At 46.4% G+C, this 17,727-nt stretch overlaps 1 protein-coding gene across 1 annotated transcript in view; it reads left to right on the top strand.

The window, feature by feature from the left end:
• The window catches only part of TCERG1L (transcription elongation regulator 1 like), a 295,127-nt gene that overhangs the window by 185,299 nt on the left and 92,101 nt on the right, over positions 1–17,727 (top strand). Inside the window, exon 6 of the mRNA XM_038743981.1 lies at positions 12,963–13,054. Coding sequence (XP_038599909.1) covers positions 12,963–13,054 — 92 coding nt within the window. The remainder of the gene's footprint in view (positions 1–12,962; positions 13,055–17,727) is intronic.

Raw genomic sequence — 17,727 nt, 5'->3', positions numbered from 1 at the left:
TCTCACAGTAGGCACCTTTGCACGGGATAAGCTTGATAACTAATGATATCTCACATATTTAACCAGCTAATGATAATTGTATCATTCAGCTCTTATAGGCTCAACACTATACTACTTATACTAGCTTAGTGGAAAGATCCCAGGCTTGGAAGTCAAAGGTCGTGGGTTCTAATCCTGGCTCTGCCCACTTATCAGCTGTGTGACTTTGGGCAAGTCACTTTACTTCTATGTGCCTCAGTTATCTCATCTTTAAAATGGGGATTAAGACTGTGAGCCCCACGTGGGACAATGTGATTACCATGTATATACCCCAGCGCTTAGAACAGTGCTTGGCACATAGTCAGTGCTTAACAAATATGATCATCATCATTTGGACTGTAAGCTCCTTGTGAATAGGGGACAGGTCTACCAACTCTGTTATATTGGGCTCTCCCAAACGCTGCCTACAGTGCTCTGCACACAGTAAGTGCTCAGTAAATACCAGTTGATTTGATTGATTGGTTGTGTGCTCACTAGGTGCGTTGATACAGTCCCTGTTCCAAATGGGTTTCACAATATAGTAATGTCAGCATTTAACTATAGGCCAAGCCCCCTCTCAGGGTCACACCTGGAGAGTTTCCAGTCTTCTACCAGTTTCGGATCCAGGAGGGAGAGTGAAGCAGAGGCCTGTCCATTCTATTCCTAGCTTGTCCAGTGGCTAACGAGTGGCAGCCATCTGCTACAAGGCAAAACTCCCCTGTGCTGAGCAGCAGCGGCAGGGGAGAGAGTCGAGGGCGGAGACTCAAGTTGACTATGTGGAAGGCGGCAATGGAACCCACTTCTGCATTTTTCCCCAGAAAACTCTGTGCATCCACTACCAGAATGATGGCAGATGGAGAGCAGGGCATTCTGAGAGAGATGTGTCCATTGGGTCGCTATGGCTCGGAAACGACTCAACGGCATAAGACAGGACAAATATGCCAAGCACCGTACTCAGCACTGGGGTAGATATAGTCTATCTTTACAGTAAAAATGATCGATTGACTAATACAGTCCTCTAGACTGTAAGCTCGTCGTGGGCAGAGAACGTGTTTACCAGCTCTGTTGTAGTGGACTCTCCAAAGTGCTTAGTACAATGCACTGCACACGGTAAGCGCTCAATGAATATGATTGATCGATGGATTGATAGAGGTTAATCAAGTCCCCTGTGGGGCTCAGAGCCTAAGTAGGAGGGAGAATGGGCATTGAGTCTCCTTTTTTGCAGATAAAGGAATTGAGGCACAAAGAAGTTAAGGAACTTACCCAAAGTCACAGAGCATCATCATCATCATCATCAATCGTATTTATTGAGCGCTTACTAGGTGCAGAGCACTGTACTAAGCGCTTGGGAAGTACAAATTGGCAACATATAGAGACAGTCCCTACCCAACAGTGGGCTCACAGTCTAAAAGGGGGAGACAGAGAACAAAACCAAACATACTAACAAAATAAAATAAATAGAATAGATATGTACAAATAAAATAAATAAATAAATAAATAGAGTAATAAATATGTACAAACATATATACATATATACAGGTGCTGTGGGGAAGGGAAGGAGGTAAGATGGGGGGGATGGAGAGGGGGATGAGGGGGAGAGGAAGGAAGGGGCTCAGTCTGGAAAGGCCTCCTGGAGGAGGTGAGCTCTCAGCAGGGCCTTGAAGGGAGGAAGAGAGCTAGCTTGGTGGATGGGAAGAGGGAGGGCATTCCAGGCTCGGGGGATGACGTGGGCCGGGGGTCGATGGCGGGACAGACGAGAGCGAGGTACGGTGAGAGCAGGTAAATGGAGGAGTCAGGATTAGAACCCAGGACCCAGCCTCCCAGGGCCATTCTCTTTCCACTAGGCCATGCTTTTTCCCTTTTATAAGAGGTAGGGAGAGTAGGGAGATCATCCTCCTTTTATAGATGAGGAAACGGAGACACAAATAAGTTAAGGGACTCTGTCAAGGACACACAGCAGGCACAGAAAAGTTGGGATACAGTCAAGTTCACACAGTAAGCCAAATGCAGAAGTGGGATTAGAATCCTCAGTCCTGTGATCTTCCCACCCTTTTCATAGACTGCCAAGTGCTTTAGAAACTTGATTTAAAAAAAAAAATCTTCCTAAAGGCAAGCAACTAGTTCTGTAAATATTTGCAGGGCCAGATCCCAAGATAGCAAATCTTTCATCTAAGGAAAGTAAAGCTGTTTGTTTGAGATGGAGCACTGGTGCAGAAGCTGATAATCTCTTGACCCTCTTCTCCTCTCCTTCCCCCGCCGCCAACCCCCAACTGGGGTTTGAGATCCCAAATATTTTAACTCACATTCCCTTCTCAGCAGCCTAGGAAGGGTCTTGAGCTCTTAGATGCTGCCTACTTTCCCTTAAACTGTGGGTAATAATAATAATGGCATTTGTTAAGGGCTTACTATGTGCCAAGCACTCTTCTAAGCACTGAATAATGAAGGTATTTGTTAAGCCCTTGCTATGTGCCAAACACTGTTCTAAGTGCTGGGGGAGATACAAGGTAACAGGTTGTCCCACATGGGGCTCACAGTCTTAATCCCCATTTTCCAGATGAGGTAACTGAGACACAGAGAAGTTAAGTGACTTGCCCAAAGTCACACAGCAGACAAGTGGCAGAGCTGGGACTAGAACCCACGACCTCTGGCTCCCAAGCCTGTGCTCTTTCCACTGAGCCACACTGCTTCTCATGATATTTGTTAAGCACTTACTATGTGCCAGTCACTGTACTGAGCGCTGGGATACATAGAAGCTCATGAGGATAGACACAGTCCCTGTCCCACATGGAGCTTACAGTTTTAATCCTTATCTTACAGATGAGGTAACTGAGGCCCAGAGAAGTGAAATAACTTGCCCAAGGTCACACAGGTGGAATGTGGATTAGAAACCAGGCCCTTCTGACTTGCAGGCCTGTGTTCTATACTCTAGACCACTCTACTTCTTGAGGGCTGGGACCCTTTTGTAGCTCTCCCAAGTGCTTAGTTCAGTGCTCTGCACACAATAAACACCATTAATGATTAACTGAGTGGATGGATTTCTCTGGCCGGGTGATCTGTAATAATAATAATAATGGCATTTATTAAGTGCTTACTACATGCAAAGCACTGTTCTAAGCGCTGGGGAGAGATTACAAGGTGATCAGGTTGTCCCACGATGGGCTCACAGTTTTAATCCCCATTTTACAGATGAGGTAACTGAGGCCCAGAGAAGTAAAGGGACTTGTTCAAAGTCACACAACTGACAAGTGGCAGAGCCAGGATTTGAACCCATGACCTCTGACTCCAAAGCCCTGGCTCTTTCCACGGAGCCACGGTGTTTCTGTAGGATCTTCCCTTCCCCCTTCAGGAATCGCTTTTCATTCTAAGGAAAGGACTAAAGCTGCAATTAACCAGCAAAGTAATCTTCAGCCGACCTTCATCTCCCCAGGAGCATAAACCTCCTTATCAGTCTCAGTAGCTCCACCTCTAATCTTTAATTCATCCCCCTGAGCGCTTAGTTCAGAGCTATGCATCATGCCTGGGCTCAATAAATACCCTTTCGCTGACAACTGTCAGCCTTATTTTCTCCACAAAACTTTGGTGCTGTTAAAAAAACAACAACCCTTTACTGTCTCCTTGCCACTCAGCTTTGTAAAGGATCGAGTCACAAGTGGGTGCTTTTGATTCTTGTGGTTCAATCAGTGGCTTAATCAGTCGCTCAATCAGTTGTATTTATTGAGCACTTACTATATTCATTCATTCATTCATTCAATCGTATTAATTGAGCACTGACTGCATGCAGACTGTGAGCCCGTTGTTGGGTAGGGACCGTCTCTATATGTTGCCGACTTGCACTTCCCAAGTGCTTAGTACAGTGCTCTGCACACAGTAAGTGCTCAATAAATACGATTGAATAAATGAATGAATGCAGAGCACTGTACTAAGTGCTTGGGAAGTACAATTCAGAAAGAATGAGACAATTCCTGCCCAAAACAAGCTCAGAGTCTAGAAGAGGGGAGACAGACATCAAAACAAGTAAACAGGCATCAATAGCATCATTATAAATAAATAGAATTATAGCTAGATACACGTCATTAATACTAAGCACTTGGTAGAGTACAATACATCAGAATTAGTAGATACTTTCTTTGCCCATTGATAGCTTACAGTCTAAAGGGAGATTCATACTATGGCATGGGAGCAATAATAATGGTGATTTTGCTAAGCCTTTATTATGAATTACACACCAGGTGAGATACAATGCAATCAGATCAGGTACAGTACCTGTCCCACACAGGGCTCCTAATAAAAAAGGAGAAAGAGCAGGTATTGAATCCCCTTTTTATGGAAGAGAAAGATGAGACACAAAGAAGTTAATTGACTCGCCCAAGGTCACACAGCGGTCAGGTGGTGGAGTAGATTCTTGTAGCCGTCATCTACCGCCCTCCGGGCCCCACTTCCAACTTCTTTAACGACTTTGACCCCTTCCTCACATTCCTTCTCTCCTTCTCCATGCCCACTCTGATCCTCGGAGACTTCAATATCCACATGGATATCCCTAACGACTCCTCTGCCGCCCGCCTTCTATCTCTCCTTGACGCTGCCAACCTCTTCCTCCACCCCACCTCGCCCACTCACCAACTTGGTCATACCCTCGACCTCATCATCTCCTACCGCTGCACTGTGTCCACCCTCACCAACTCTGTGATCCCTCTCTCTGATCATAATCTTCTCACCTGCCTCCTCACTCACACTCCTTCCCCCTGTAAATCCGTATTACTCCCTCACAGAGATCTCCGCTCTCTGGACCCCACCCATCTTTCGGAGCGCCTCACACCCCACCTCGCCGCCCTCTCCTCTCTACCCAGTCTTGATGATCAGATTACTGCTCTCAACTCTACCCTTTCTACTCAGCTAGACTCGCTCGCTCCCCTTTCCCTTCGCTGCTCTCGCACCACTAACCCACAGCCCTGGATCACTGCCACTGTCCGCCTCCTTCGCTCTTATGCTCGAGCTGCCGAACGCTGCTGGCGAAAGTCTAAACACCATGCCAACCTCGTTCACTTCAAGTTTCTCCTTTCCTGCCTTAACTCAGCCCTCTCTTCTGCCAGACAAAACTATTTCTCCTCCCTTATTGACACCCATGCCCATCACCCCCGCCAGCTCTTCCGTACATTCAACTCCCTTCTCAGGCCCCCGGTTCCTCCCCCTCCTCCTTCCCTCACCCCCAACGATCTGGCCACCTACTTCATTAACAAAATTCAATCCATCAGGTCCGACCTCCCCAAAGTCTCTTCCCCCCTTTCTCCAACCTCCCGGCTCTCAACACTCTCTGCTACTCTCCCATCCTTCCCAGCGGTATCCTCAGAGGAACTCTCCTCCCTCCTCTCAAGTGCTACTCCGGCCACCTGTGCTTCTGACCCCATTCCCTCTCATCTTATGAAATCTCTCGCTCCATCCCTTCTCCCCTCCTTAACTTCCATCTTCAACCGCTCACTCTCCACTGGTTCCTTCCCCTCTGCCTTCAAACATGCCCATGTCTCTCCCATCCTAAAAAAACCCTCTCTTGACCCCACCTCACCTTCTAGTTATCGTCCCATATCCCTCCTACCATTCCTTTCCAAACTCCTTGAACGAGTTGTCTACACGCGCTGCCTAGAATTCCTCAACACCAACTCTCTCCTCGACCCCCTCCAGTCTGGCTTCCGTCCCCTTCATTCCATGGAAACTGTGCTCTCAAAGGTCACCAATGACCTCCTGCTTGCCAAATCCAACGGCTCATACTCTGTCCTAATCCTCCTCGACCTCTCAGCTGCCTTTGACACTGTGGACCACCCCCTTCTCCTCAACACGTTATCTGACCTTGGCTTCACAGACTCCGTCCTCTCCTGGTTCTCCTCTTATCTCTCCGGTCGTTCTTTCTCAGTCTCTTTTGCAGGCTCCTCCTCCCCCTCCCATCCTCTTACTGTGGGGGTTCCCCAAGGTTCAGTGCTTGGTCCCCTTCTGTTCTCGATCTACACGCACTCCCTTGGTGACCTCATTCGCTCCCACGGCTTCAACTATCATCTCTACGCTGATGACACCCAGATCTCCATCCCTGCCCCTGCTCTCTCCCCCTCCCTCCAGGCTCGCATCTCCTCCTGCCTTCAGGACATCTCCATCTGGATGTCCGCCCGCCACCTAAAGCTCAACATGTCGAAGACTGAGCTCCTTGTCTTCCCTCCCAAACGTTGTCCTCTCCCTGACTTTCCCATCTCTGTTGACGGCACTACCATCCTTCCCGTCTCACAAGCCCGCAACCTTGGTGTCATCCTCGACTCCGCTCTCTCATTCACCCCTCACATCCAAGCCGTCACCAAAACCTGCCGGTCTCAGCTCCGCAACATTGCCAAGATCCGCCCTTTCCTCTCCATCCAAACCGCTACCCTGCTAATTCAAGCTCTCATCCTATCCCGTCTGGACTACTGCACTAGCCTTCTCTCTGATCTCCCATCCTCGTGTCTCTCTCCACTTCAATCCATACTTCATGCTGCTGCCCGGATTATCTTTGTCCAGAAACGCTCTGGGCATATTACTCCCCTCCTCAAAAACCTCCAATGGCTACCGATCAATCTGCGCATCAAGCAGAAACTCCTCACCCTGGGCTTCAAGGCTCTCCATCACCTCGCCCCCTCCTACCTCACCTCCCTTCTCTCCTTCTACTTCCCAGCCCGCACCCTCTGCTCCTCCACCACTAATCTCCTCACTGTACCTCGCTCTCGCCTGTCCCGCCATCGACCCCCGGCCCACGTCATCCCCCGGGCCTGGAATGCCCTCCCTCTGCCCATCCGCCAAGCTAGCTCTCTTCCTCCCTTCAAGGCCCTGCTGAGAGCTCACCTCCTCCAGTACGCCTTCCCAGACTGAGCCCCTTCTTTCCTCTCCCCCTCGTCCCCCTCTCCATCCCCCCGTCTTACCTCCTTGCCTTCCCCACAGCACCTGTATATATGTATATATGGTTGTACATATTTATTACTCTATTTATTTATTTATTTATTTATTTTACTTGTACATTTCTATCCTACTTATTTTATTTTGTTGGTATGTTTGGTTCTGTTCTCTGTCTCCCCCTTTTAGACTGTGAGCCCACTGTTGGGTAGGGACTGTCTCTATGTGATGCCAATTTGTACTTCCCAAGCGCTTAGTACAGTGCTCTGCACATAGTAAGCGCTCAATAAATACGATTGATTGATTGATTGATTGAGTAGAATTAGAACCCAAGTCCTTGGACTCGCAGGTCCCTGCTCTTTTCGCTAAGCTGTGCTGCTCCCTTAAATGCTTTGTCACCTGCTCTTCTGACTGGTTGATTTCCCTTTCATAAAGTCGTTCCATTTTCAGCACCAGGGACTGTTTTATGACAAATCATCAGTGGTTACAGAAGAAGTCAAAGCGAAGAGCACTTAAGCATGTCAGAGAGTTCTGGGGAACTGGCCCCCAGAGAGCCGTAGAATAAACAATTCCGAGCAGAAGAAGGCAGTGTTAGAGGCACAATTAAGTGTTTTTAAAGGCCTGGAGTATTTTAACCCATCTAATCCATCTCTATAGGCGCTTTAGAATCAACGGATCTGCTATTAAAGCCGCAATTAGGATCCTTCACCGACGTTTGAGACGTCCGTTGTGTAGGTCATGGGAGACGGATACTTTACACCCTGTTGTTATCAAGCTAGGTGCTTGGTTAATAATAATAATAAAATAATGATAGCATTTATTAAGCGCTTACTACATGCAAAGCACTGTTCTAAGCGCTGGGAAGGTTACAAGCTGATCAGGTTGTCCCATGGGGGGCTCACAGTCTTAATCCCCATTTTACAGATGAGGGAACTGAGGCATAGAGAAGTTAAGTGACTTGCCCAAAGTCACACAGCTGACAATTGGCGGAACCGGGATTTGAACCCATGACCTCTGACTCCAAAGCCCAGGCTCTTTTCCACTGAGCCACGCATGCAAGATGACTGTGGCTAGGAAGGGAAGGGTGAAGGCAAGCAACTGTCTGAAGGTTTCTGCTGTGTCTACTATCACTGGTAATAGTGATAGTACTTACTAAGTGCTTACTAGTAATAGTTTTTATAACTGTGGTATTTGCTAAGCTCTTACTAAGTGCCAGAAACTGTACTAAGCACTGGGGTAGATACAAGTTAATTGGGTTGGACACAGTCCCTGTCCCACATGGGGCTCACCGGCTTAATCCACATTTTACAGATGATAGAACTGAGGCACGGAGAGATGAAGTGACTTGCCCAAGCTCATACAGCAGACATGTGGCAGAGTCTGGATTAGAACCCAAGTCCTTCTGATTCCCAGGCCCACAGAGGACTGCATGAAGTGTTGGAAAGAGTACACAGATAAGGGTGAAACTCCATCCCTGATCTTCCAGGGGCTCACAATCTAGAAATAAGGGGGGAAAGGATTTGGTGGCAGAAGAAAAATACTAATTATGACTGTGTTATTTGTTAAGCGATTACTATCTGCCAAGAGAAAGAGCAAAGAATAGTCACTAGAGCACTGGCCTGGAAATCAGAAGGACCTGGGTTCTTATTCTCTGTCTGCCACTTCTCTGCTCTGTGACCTTGGACAAGTCACTAAGCTCCTCTGTCCCTCAATTTGCTGAAATGTACTTTCCAAGCGCTCAGTATAGGGCCCTGCACACAATAAGTGCTCAATAAATGAGTACTTTGCACATAGTAAGTGCTTAACAAATGCCATTATTATCATTATTGTTATTATAAATACGATTGAATGAATTAATGATCGCATTTATTGAGTGCTTACTGTGTGCAGAGCACTGTACTAAGCACTTGGGAAGTACAAGCTGGCAACATATAAAGACGGTCCCTACCCAACAACGGGCTGCAAGCCCTATGTGTCCAATCTAGCATGTATATAACCCAGTAACATAGTACAGTGCCTTGCATCTAGTAAGCACCTAACAAATAAAATAAAAAAAAAAAAACAGTGCTGTATTGAATACCACGGTTATGTAGAAGCCGATTAGATGCTATCCCTGCCCCTCATAGGCCTCACAGTCTAAAGGAGAGGGAGTTAATCCCCATTTTCCCGATGAGGTAACAGGGGCATGGGAAGTGAATTGACTTACAAGCTCACACGTCAGGCTAATAGCAGACCAGAGTTTAGATTCCTTTGTTCTCACTCCCAGTCCCGCGCTCTTGCTGCCAGATCAAGTTAAGCTTTATTTATAAAAAAAAAATAATAATCTTTCTGATGAAAGTACTGAGGCTTTCAGAAATTATCAAAGTCAATCTGGGTTTATTCTACCTCTGTATCAAACAGAAACTCCTTATTTTCGGCTTCAAAGCACTCATTCAGCTCACCCTCTCCTACCTCACTTTGCTACTCTCCTACTCCAACCCAGCCGTCACAATTCAGTCCTCTAACCAACTCCTCACTGTCTCTCCATCTCGTCTATCTTGCTGTCCACCTCTCATCCCCATCCTTCTTCTGGCCTGGAATACCCTCCTTCCTTAAATCTGACAGGCAATGACTCTCCCCGCGATTCAAAGCTTTATTGAAGGCCCATCTCCTCCAAGAGGCCTTCCCTGACTAAGCCCTCATTTCCTCTTCTCCTGCTCCCTTCAAAGTCGGCTTTGCTCTTGGATGTCTACTCTTTAATAAGTTGATATTCACAGCACCTTCCACTCCCCAACTCTCACATTTGCCTGCATTATTTTAATGTCCATCTCCGCCTCTAGTCTATGATGATGATGATGGCATTTGTTAAGCGCTTACTATGTGCAAAGCACTGTTCTAAGCACTGGGGGGATACAAGGTGATCAGGTTGTCCCACGTGGGGCTCACAGTCTTAATACCCCTTTTACAGATGAGGTAACTGAGGCAGAGAGAAGTTAAGTGACTTGCCCAAAGTCACACAGCTGACAATTGGCGGAGCTGGGATTTGAACCCATGACTATAAACCCCTTGTGAGCAGGGAGCCTATCTACCATCTCTGTAGAATTGTATTCATTCATTCAGTCGTTCAATAGTATTTATTGAGTGCTTACTGTGTGCAGAGGTCTGTACTAAGTGCTGGTGAAAGTACAATATAGCAATAAAAAGATAGCAATAAATAAATAGAGAAGCAGTGTGGCTCAGTGGAAAGAGCCCAGGCTTTGGAGTCAGAGGTCATGGGTTCAAATCCTGGCTCCGCCAACTGTCAGCTGTGTGACTTTGGGCAAGTCACTTAACTTCTCTGGGACTCAGTTACCTCATCTGTAAAAAATAGGGATTCATTCATTCATTCAATCATATTTATTGAGCGCTTACTGTGTGCAGAGCACTGTACTAAGCACTTGGGAAGTACAAGTTGGCAACAAATAGAGACGGTCCCTACCCAACAACAGGCTCACAGTCTAGAAGGGGGAGACAGACAGCAAAACAAAACACGTGGACAGGATTAAAACTGTGAGCCCACAAGGGACAACCTGATCACCTTGTAACCTCCCTAGTGCTTAGAACAGTGCTTTGCACATAGTAAGTGCTTAACAAATACCACCATTATTATTATTATTAATAAAAAGAGACAATCCCTGCCCACAGTGAGCTCACGCTCTAAAGGAGGAGACAGACATTAATACAAGTAAATAGGTATCAATATAAATAAATAAAATTACAGATATACGCATAAATGCTGTGGGGTGGGGAGAGGAGAAGAGCAATGGGAGCAAGTCAGGGTGATGCGGAAGGGAGTGGGAGATGAGGAAAAGTGGGGCTTAGTCTGGGAAAGCCTCTTGGAGGAGATGGGCCTTCAGTAAGGCTTTGAAGGGGAGGGAGAGTCATAGTCTGGAGGATTTGAGGAGGGAGGGTGCTCCAGACCAGTGGTACAATATGGACCAGGGGTGGGTGGTGAGACAGGGGAGATGGAAACCCAGTGAGGAGGTTAGTGGTGCCATAGGAGCTAAGTGTGCGGGCTGGGTTGGAGAAGAAGAGAAGGGAGGTGAGGTAAGAGGGGGCAAGGGGATGGACAGCTCTGAAGCCAATAGTGAGGAGTTTTTGTTTGATAAAGAGGTGGATGGGCCACCACTGGAGATTTTTGAGTCAGGGGGTGACATGCCCAGAACGTTTCTGTAGGAAGATAATCCGGGCAGCGGAGTGAAATATGGACTGGAGTGGGGAGAGACAGGTAGGTTGGGAGGGCAGAAAGGAGGCTGATGCAGTAATATAGGCAGGAGAGGATGAGTGATTATACTAATGTGGTGGTGATTTGGATGGAGAGGAAAGGGCAGTTCTTGGCGAAGCTGTGAAGGTGGGACCAACAGGATTTGGTGATGGATTGGATGTGTGGGTTGAATGAGAGAGTGGAGTCCAGGTCGACACCTGGGTTACGGGCTTGTGAGATGGGAAGAATGATTGTGCCGTCCACAGAGACTCTCCCAAGTGCTCAAAGTAAGCACTAGATAAATAACACTGATTATTTCATTCATTCATTCATTCAATTCAATCACATTTATTGAGCACTTAGTCTGTGCAGAGCACTGTACTCAGCACTTGGGAGAGTATAATATAACAATATAACAGACACATTCTCTGCCCATTGGCCTTCAGCCACACTGCAAGGAAAATGTTTATGAACTTTCCTTCCTCCTCAATCCTGAATTACCTGGGCCTAAGCCCACAGTTTTGTGTTTGGTTGTTTTTCTGTTGAAAGTATCCTGATAAAGCCTTCTTTATCTTGTAACTCATGGTTGACATATGGGAGATCAAAATTGCAGGGGGATTAAATGGGCTCAGTGTGAAACGCCAGAGTTACAGGCAATAAACTACTTTGGCAGGTGCGATACTATATATTTTTTGTAAGATACTGGTGTTGCCAGTGCCCTTTTTGCCCCCAAATTGTTGAGAATCAGTTCTCTCCTCTCAGTAAAACAATATACAACCACGCCAAGAGTAGCAATTTTCATTTGCAATCCAGAGTACTTTGAAATTGGGCCGATTGCGATGATCAAGACTCAGTGAGAGGAAACTGATCCAATACCCGTCACTGGTCGTACTCATTTAGCTCGTACGATTTCAATACTTTCAGGTAGGCAGTAAATCTCCTCATCGATTCTTTCGATCCGTGTCTCCCGGGCCCACATGAGCCAGAAATGTATCAGGATTCCCGTGGGAACTGTCCCCCTCCCAGAATGCTCTAGGGGTTTCCTTGACCAGAGTCTTTCCCAACGGATGGCCCAAGCGCTTAGTACGGTGCTCTGCACACAGTAAGCACTCAATAAATAGGATGGAATAAATAATAATAATATAATGATAGCATTTATTAAGCGCTTACTATGTGCAAAGCACTGTTCTAAGCGCTGGGGCTGTTACAAGGTGATCAGGTTGTCCCACGGGGGGCTCACAGTCTTCATCCCCATTTTACAGGTGAGGTCACTGAGGCCCAGAGAAGTGAAGTGACTTGCCACTTCACAAAGGTCACACAGCAGACGTGTGGCTGAGCCGGAATTTGAACCCGTGACCTCTGACTCCAAAGCCCGTGCTCTTTCGACTTGAGCCACACTGCTTCTCTAGAGGAATAAATGAAGTAGCACCCTGGTCTACTTCCTCTGAGAGTAAGCAGGGTTGTTAATTTACGTAACAAAACTATACCTTAGAGGGACTGTTTTAATTCATACTCAATGAAAGGAGTTTACAACCTACCTCTGAATTTCACCTCAGCTTTGAAGTCTAAATGTGAACAGTGGTCGCCTTATGGCTTTGGGTTGATGGGGTTTATCCGCACAGGATGGGGATTTGTCATTGGAAATAAAGCCAGAGAAAGCAATGGGAAGAAATATTGAAATGCCTTTATCCCTTCAGCATTATTTACCTCCAGTATTGAACGTTCACTCACACTTTGATCCCTCATTATTTGAAACTCAAAATCCTGGTGCTGATGATATGTCCTTACTGGAATTTTTTGCAATGACCTCTCCCTCCAGATAAAAGGAAAGAGTCAAGCAGAGTTTCCTGCCCCTCCTCCTTGATTCTACACACGGAGAGGACAAGTCACGCTGCGCAGAATGAAGAAAAGGTGTGTTTCTGATTCAGTTTATAAATCCTTTTTTTCTTGTATGGTATTTGGTATGTGTAAAGCCCTATTCTAAGCACTGGGATAGACACAGTTTGTCAGGTTGGACACAGTCCCTGTCCCAGATGGGGCTCATGGTCTAAGTAATAATAATAATGATAATAATGATGGTATTTGTTGGAATTCTCTTTGATGGAATTCTCTTTGATGGAATTCTATTTGATGGAATTCTATTTGATGGAATTCTCTCGCTCCATCCCTTCTCCGCTCCTTAACTTCCATCTTCAACCGCTCACTCTCCACTGGTTCCTTCCCCTCTGCCTTCAAACATGCCCATGTCTCTCCCAACCTAAAAAAACCCTCTCTTGACCCCACCTCACCTTCTAGTTATCGTCCCATATCCCTCCTACCATTCCTTTCCAAACTCCTTGAACGAGTTGTCTACACTCGCTGCCTAGAATTCCTCAACACCAACTCTCTCCTCGACCCCCTCCAGTCTGGCTTCCGTCCCCTTCATTCCACGGAAACTGCCCTCTCAAAGGTCACCAATGGCCTCCTGCTTGCCAAATCCAACGGCTCATACTCTGTCCTAATCCTCCTCGACCTCTCAGCTGCCTTTGACACTGTGGACCACCCCCTTCTTCTCAACATGCTATCTGACCTTGGCTTCACAGACTCCGTCCTCTCCTGGTTCTCCTCTTACCTCTCCGGTCGTTCTTTCTCAGTCTCTTTTGCAGGCTCCTGCTCCCCCTCCCATCCTCTTACTGTGGGGGTTCCCCAAGATTCAGTGCTTGGTCCCCTTCTGTTCTCGATCTACACGCACTCCCTTGGTGACCTCATTCACTCCCACAGCTTCAACTATCATCTCTACGCTGATGACACCCAGATCTACATCTCTCCCCCTGCTCTCTCCCCCTCTCTTCAGGCTCGCATCTCCTCCTGCCTTCAGGACATCTCCATTTGGATGTCTGCCTGCCACCTAAAGCTCAACATGTCGAAGACTGAACTCCTTGTCTTCCCTCCCAAACCTTGCCCTCTTCCTGACTTTCCCATCTCTGTTGACGGCACTACCATCCTTCCCGTCTCACAAGCCCGCAACCTTGGTGTCATCCTCGACTCCGTTCTCTCATTCACCCCTCACATCCAAGCTGTGACCAAAACCTGCCGGTCTCAGCTCCACAACATTGCCAAGATCCGCCCTTTCCTCTCCATCCCAACCGCTACCCTGCTCATTCAAGCTCTCATCCTATCCCATCTGGACTACTGCATCAGCCTTCTCTCTGATCTCCCATCCTCATGTCTCTCTCCACTTCAATCCATACTTCATGCTGCTGCCCGGATTATCTTCGTCCAGAAACGCTCTGGGCATATCACTCCCCTCCTCAAAAATCTCCAGTGGCTACCAATCAATCTGCGCATCAGGCAGAAACTCCTCACCCTGGGCTTCAAGGCTGTCCATTCCCTCGCCCCCTCCTACCTCACCTCCCTTCTCTCCTTCTCCAGCCCAGCCCGCACCCTCCACTCCTCCACCGCTAATCTCCTCACCGTACCTCGCTCTCGCCTGTCCCGCCATCGACCCCCGGCCCACATCATCCCCCGGGCCTGGAATGCCCTCCCTCTGCCCATCCGCCAAGCTAGTTCTCTTCCTCCCTTCAAGGCCCTGCTGAGAGCTCACCTCCTTCAGGAGGCCTTCCCAGACTGAGCCCCTTCCTTCCTCTCCCCCTCGTCCCCCTCTCCATCCCCCCCATCTTACCTCCTTCCCTTCCCCACAGCACCTGTATATATGTATATATGTTTGTACATATTTATTACTCTATTTATTTATTTAATTTATTTGTACATATCTATTCTATTTATTTTATTTTGTTAGTATGTTTGGTTTTTTTCTCTCTCTCCCCCTTTTAGACTGTGAGCCCACTGTTGGGTAGGGACTATCTCTATATGTTGCCCATTTGTACTTCCCAAGCACTTAGTACAGTGCTCTGCACATAGTAAGCGCTCAATAAATGCGATTGATGATGATGATTTGTTAAATGCTTACTATGAGCCAAGCACCATTCTAACCGTCAGGGTATTCATTAATTTATCAATTGTATTTATTGAGGGCTTACTGTGTGCAGAGCACTGTACTAAGCACTTGGGAAGTACAAATCGGCAACAAATAGAGACAGTCCCTACCAAACAGTGGGCTCACAGTCTAGAAGCGGGAGACAGACAACCAAACAAAGATAGATACAAGGTAAGCAGGTTGTCCCACTTGGGGTTCACAATCTTAATCCCCATTTTTCAGATGAGGGAATTGAGGTACAGAGAAGTTAAGTGGCTTGCCCAAGCACACACAGCAGACCAGTGGCAGAGCCAGGATTAGAACCCAGGTCCTCTGACTCCCAAACCCTTGCTCTTTCCACTAAACCATGCTGCTTCTCAGGAAGTAGGAGGTTCAATTCCCCCTCTAGACTATAAAGTCACTGTGGGCAGAGAATGTGTTTCTTCATCACTGTACCCTCCCAAGTGACAGTAAGCACTCAATAAATACGATCGAATTAATTGAATGAATAAATGAAGGTACTGAATCCCTATTTTTGAGTTGAGGAAACTGAAGGCTAATCCTCCTCAAACTCTCAGCTGCCTTCGGCACTGTTGACCACCCGCTTCTCCTAGAAATGTTAGCAACCTTGGCTTTACTGACCTGTCCTCAGTTTATAAATACTTTTTTATAATGGTATTTTGTAGGTGCTTACTAGGTGCCAAGCACTGTTCTTAGCACTGGGGTAGACACAGGTTTGTCAAGGTGGACACAGTCCCTGCCCCAAATCAGGCTCACAGTCCAAGTAGGAAGAAGAGCAAGTATTTAATAACCATTCTGCAGTTGAGAGAACTGAGGCATAGAGAAGTGAAATGACTTGTCCAAGGTCACACAACAGGCAAGTGGTGGAGCCAGGATTAAAACCTAGGTCCTATGATTCCCAGGCCTGGGCTCTTTCCACTAAGCCATGCTGTTCTGAAATTTTGTGTCGAGCCTGAAATTCATGCGCTCCATGGTATGACAAGCTTTTATGTAATCTGAATTTACCCAAAGTCACAGCTTGGCTTAACTCTCTTAGATCTACCTAGAATTTGCTAACGACTTCATTCGTGGCCCTAGGGGAAATAATTGTGTTCACTCAAACACAATGGGTTTTTTTTTTTCCCTAAGGGTCCTTTAATATCATTTCCTGCTTCCTGAGAAGCAGCATGGCTCAGTGGAATGAGCCCGGGTTTGGGAGTCAGAGATCATGGGTTCTAATCCCAGTCTGTCAGCTGTGTGACTTTGGGCAAGTCACTTAACTTCTCTGGGTCTAAATTACCACATCTGTAAATGGAGATTAAGACTTTGAGCCCCACATGGGATAACCTGATTACCTTGTATGCCCCCCGCCCCCTGCCAAGCACTTAGAACAGTGCATCACACATAGTAAGTGCTTAACAAATGTCATTATTATTATTATTATTATTAATTTGCCAAATAGAATTCATATGCAACCATCCATGATGGGTTCAGTTTTGCTTTTGTTTTGTTTTATTCAGTGAAGCGCTTAACATTTTTCGCTTAGAACAGCAATGCTCTTCAGTTTATCTGAATTTTTGCCATAATATGACACGGCTGCATTTTAACTGCTCTTCTGCGAGTTCAATCAATCAGTCAATCAGTGGTATTTATTGAATGCTTCCTGGGTATCAAGCACTGTACTGCTTGGGAGAGTACAGTACAATGGAGTTGGTAAAAATGATCCCAGCCCACAAGTGAGCCCGTTGTTGGGTAGGGACTGTCTCTATATGTTGCTGATTTGTACTTCCCAAGTGCTTAGTACAGTGCTCTGCACACTGTAATTGCTCAATAAATATGATTGAATGAATGAATGAAGGAGTTTACATCCTCGAGGAAGTCAGACATGAAAATACATTTCCAAAAGGGGAATTTGGATATACTCTTTCACCTATTTTTATTGCTTGTTATGTTTCACTCATCATCAGTTTCACTTTATTCCCACATATTTCTTCTCTAACATTTGCCTTTGAATGTTTCCCGGTCTTCCTAAATTTCCGCTATTCCCTGGTGTAGCGTATTATCAGTCCATCAATTAATGGGATGTGCTATTAATATTATTGTTATTTTTATTGTTGCTGTTATCATATTTGTTAAGTGTTTACTATGTGCCAGGCTCTGTGAGAAACAGCATGGCATAGTGGATACAGCACAGCCCAGGGAGTCAAAATGTCATGGATTCTAATGCCAGCTCTGCCACTTGTCTGCTGTTTGACCTTGGGTAAGTCAGTCCACTTCTCTGTGCCTCAGTTACCTCATCTGTAAAATGGGGATTGAGACTGTGAGCCCCATGTAAGACAGGGACTGTATCCAACCCGATTGGCTTATATCTACCCCAGTGCTTAGTACATTGCCTGGCACATAGTAAGCACTTAACAAATACCACAATTAGCATTACTACCATTATTATTATTATTAGAAAACACTTGGGTGGATATAGGCAAATCATATTGCACATGGTCCCTGTTCCACATGGGGCTCACAGTCTTAATCCCCATTTTACAGATGAGGGAATTGAGGGCCAGAGAACAATAATAATAATAATGATGATGGCATTTGTTAAGTGCTTACTATGTGCAAATCACTGTTC

This window comes from Tachyglossus aculeatus, chromosome 3 (genome assembly GCF_015852505.1).
Source record: "Tachyglossus aculeatus isolate mTacAcu1 chromosome 3, mTacAcu1.pri, whole genome shotgun sequence".
NCBI lineage: Eukaryota > Metazoa > Chordata > Mammalia > Monotremata > Tachyglossidae > Tachyglossus > Tachyglossus aculeatus.
This window is presented reverse-complemented; position numbering and strand designations above follow the sequence as displayed.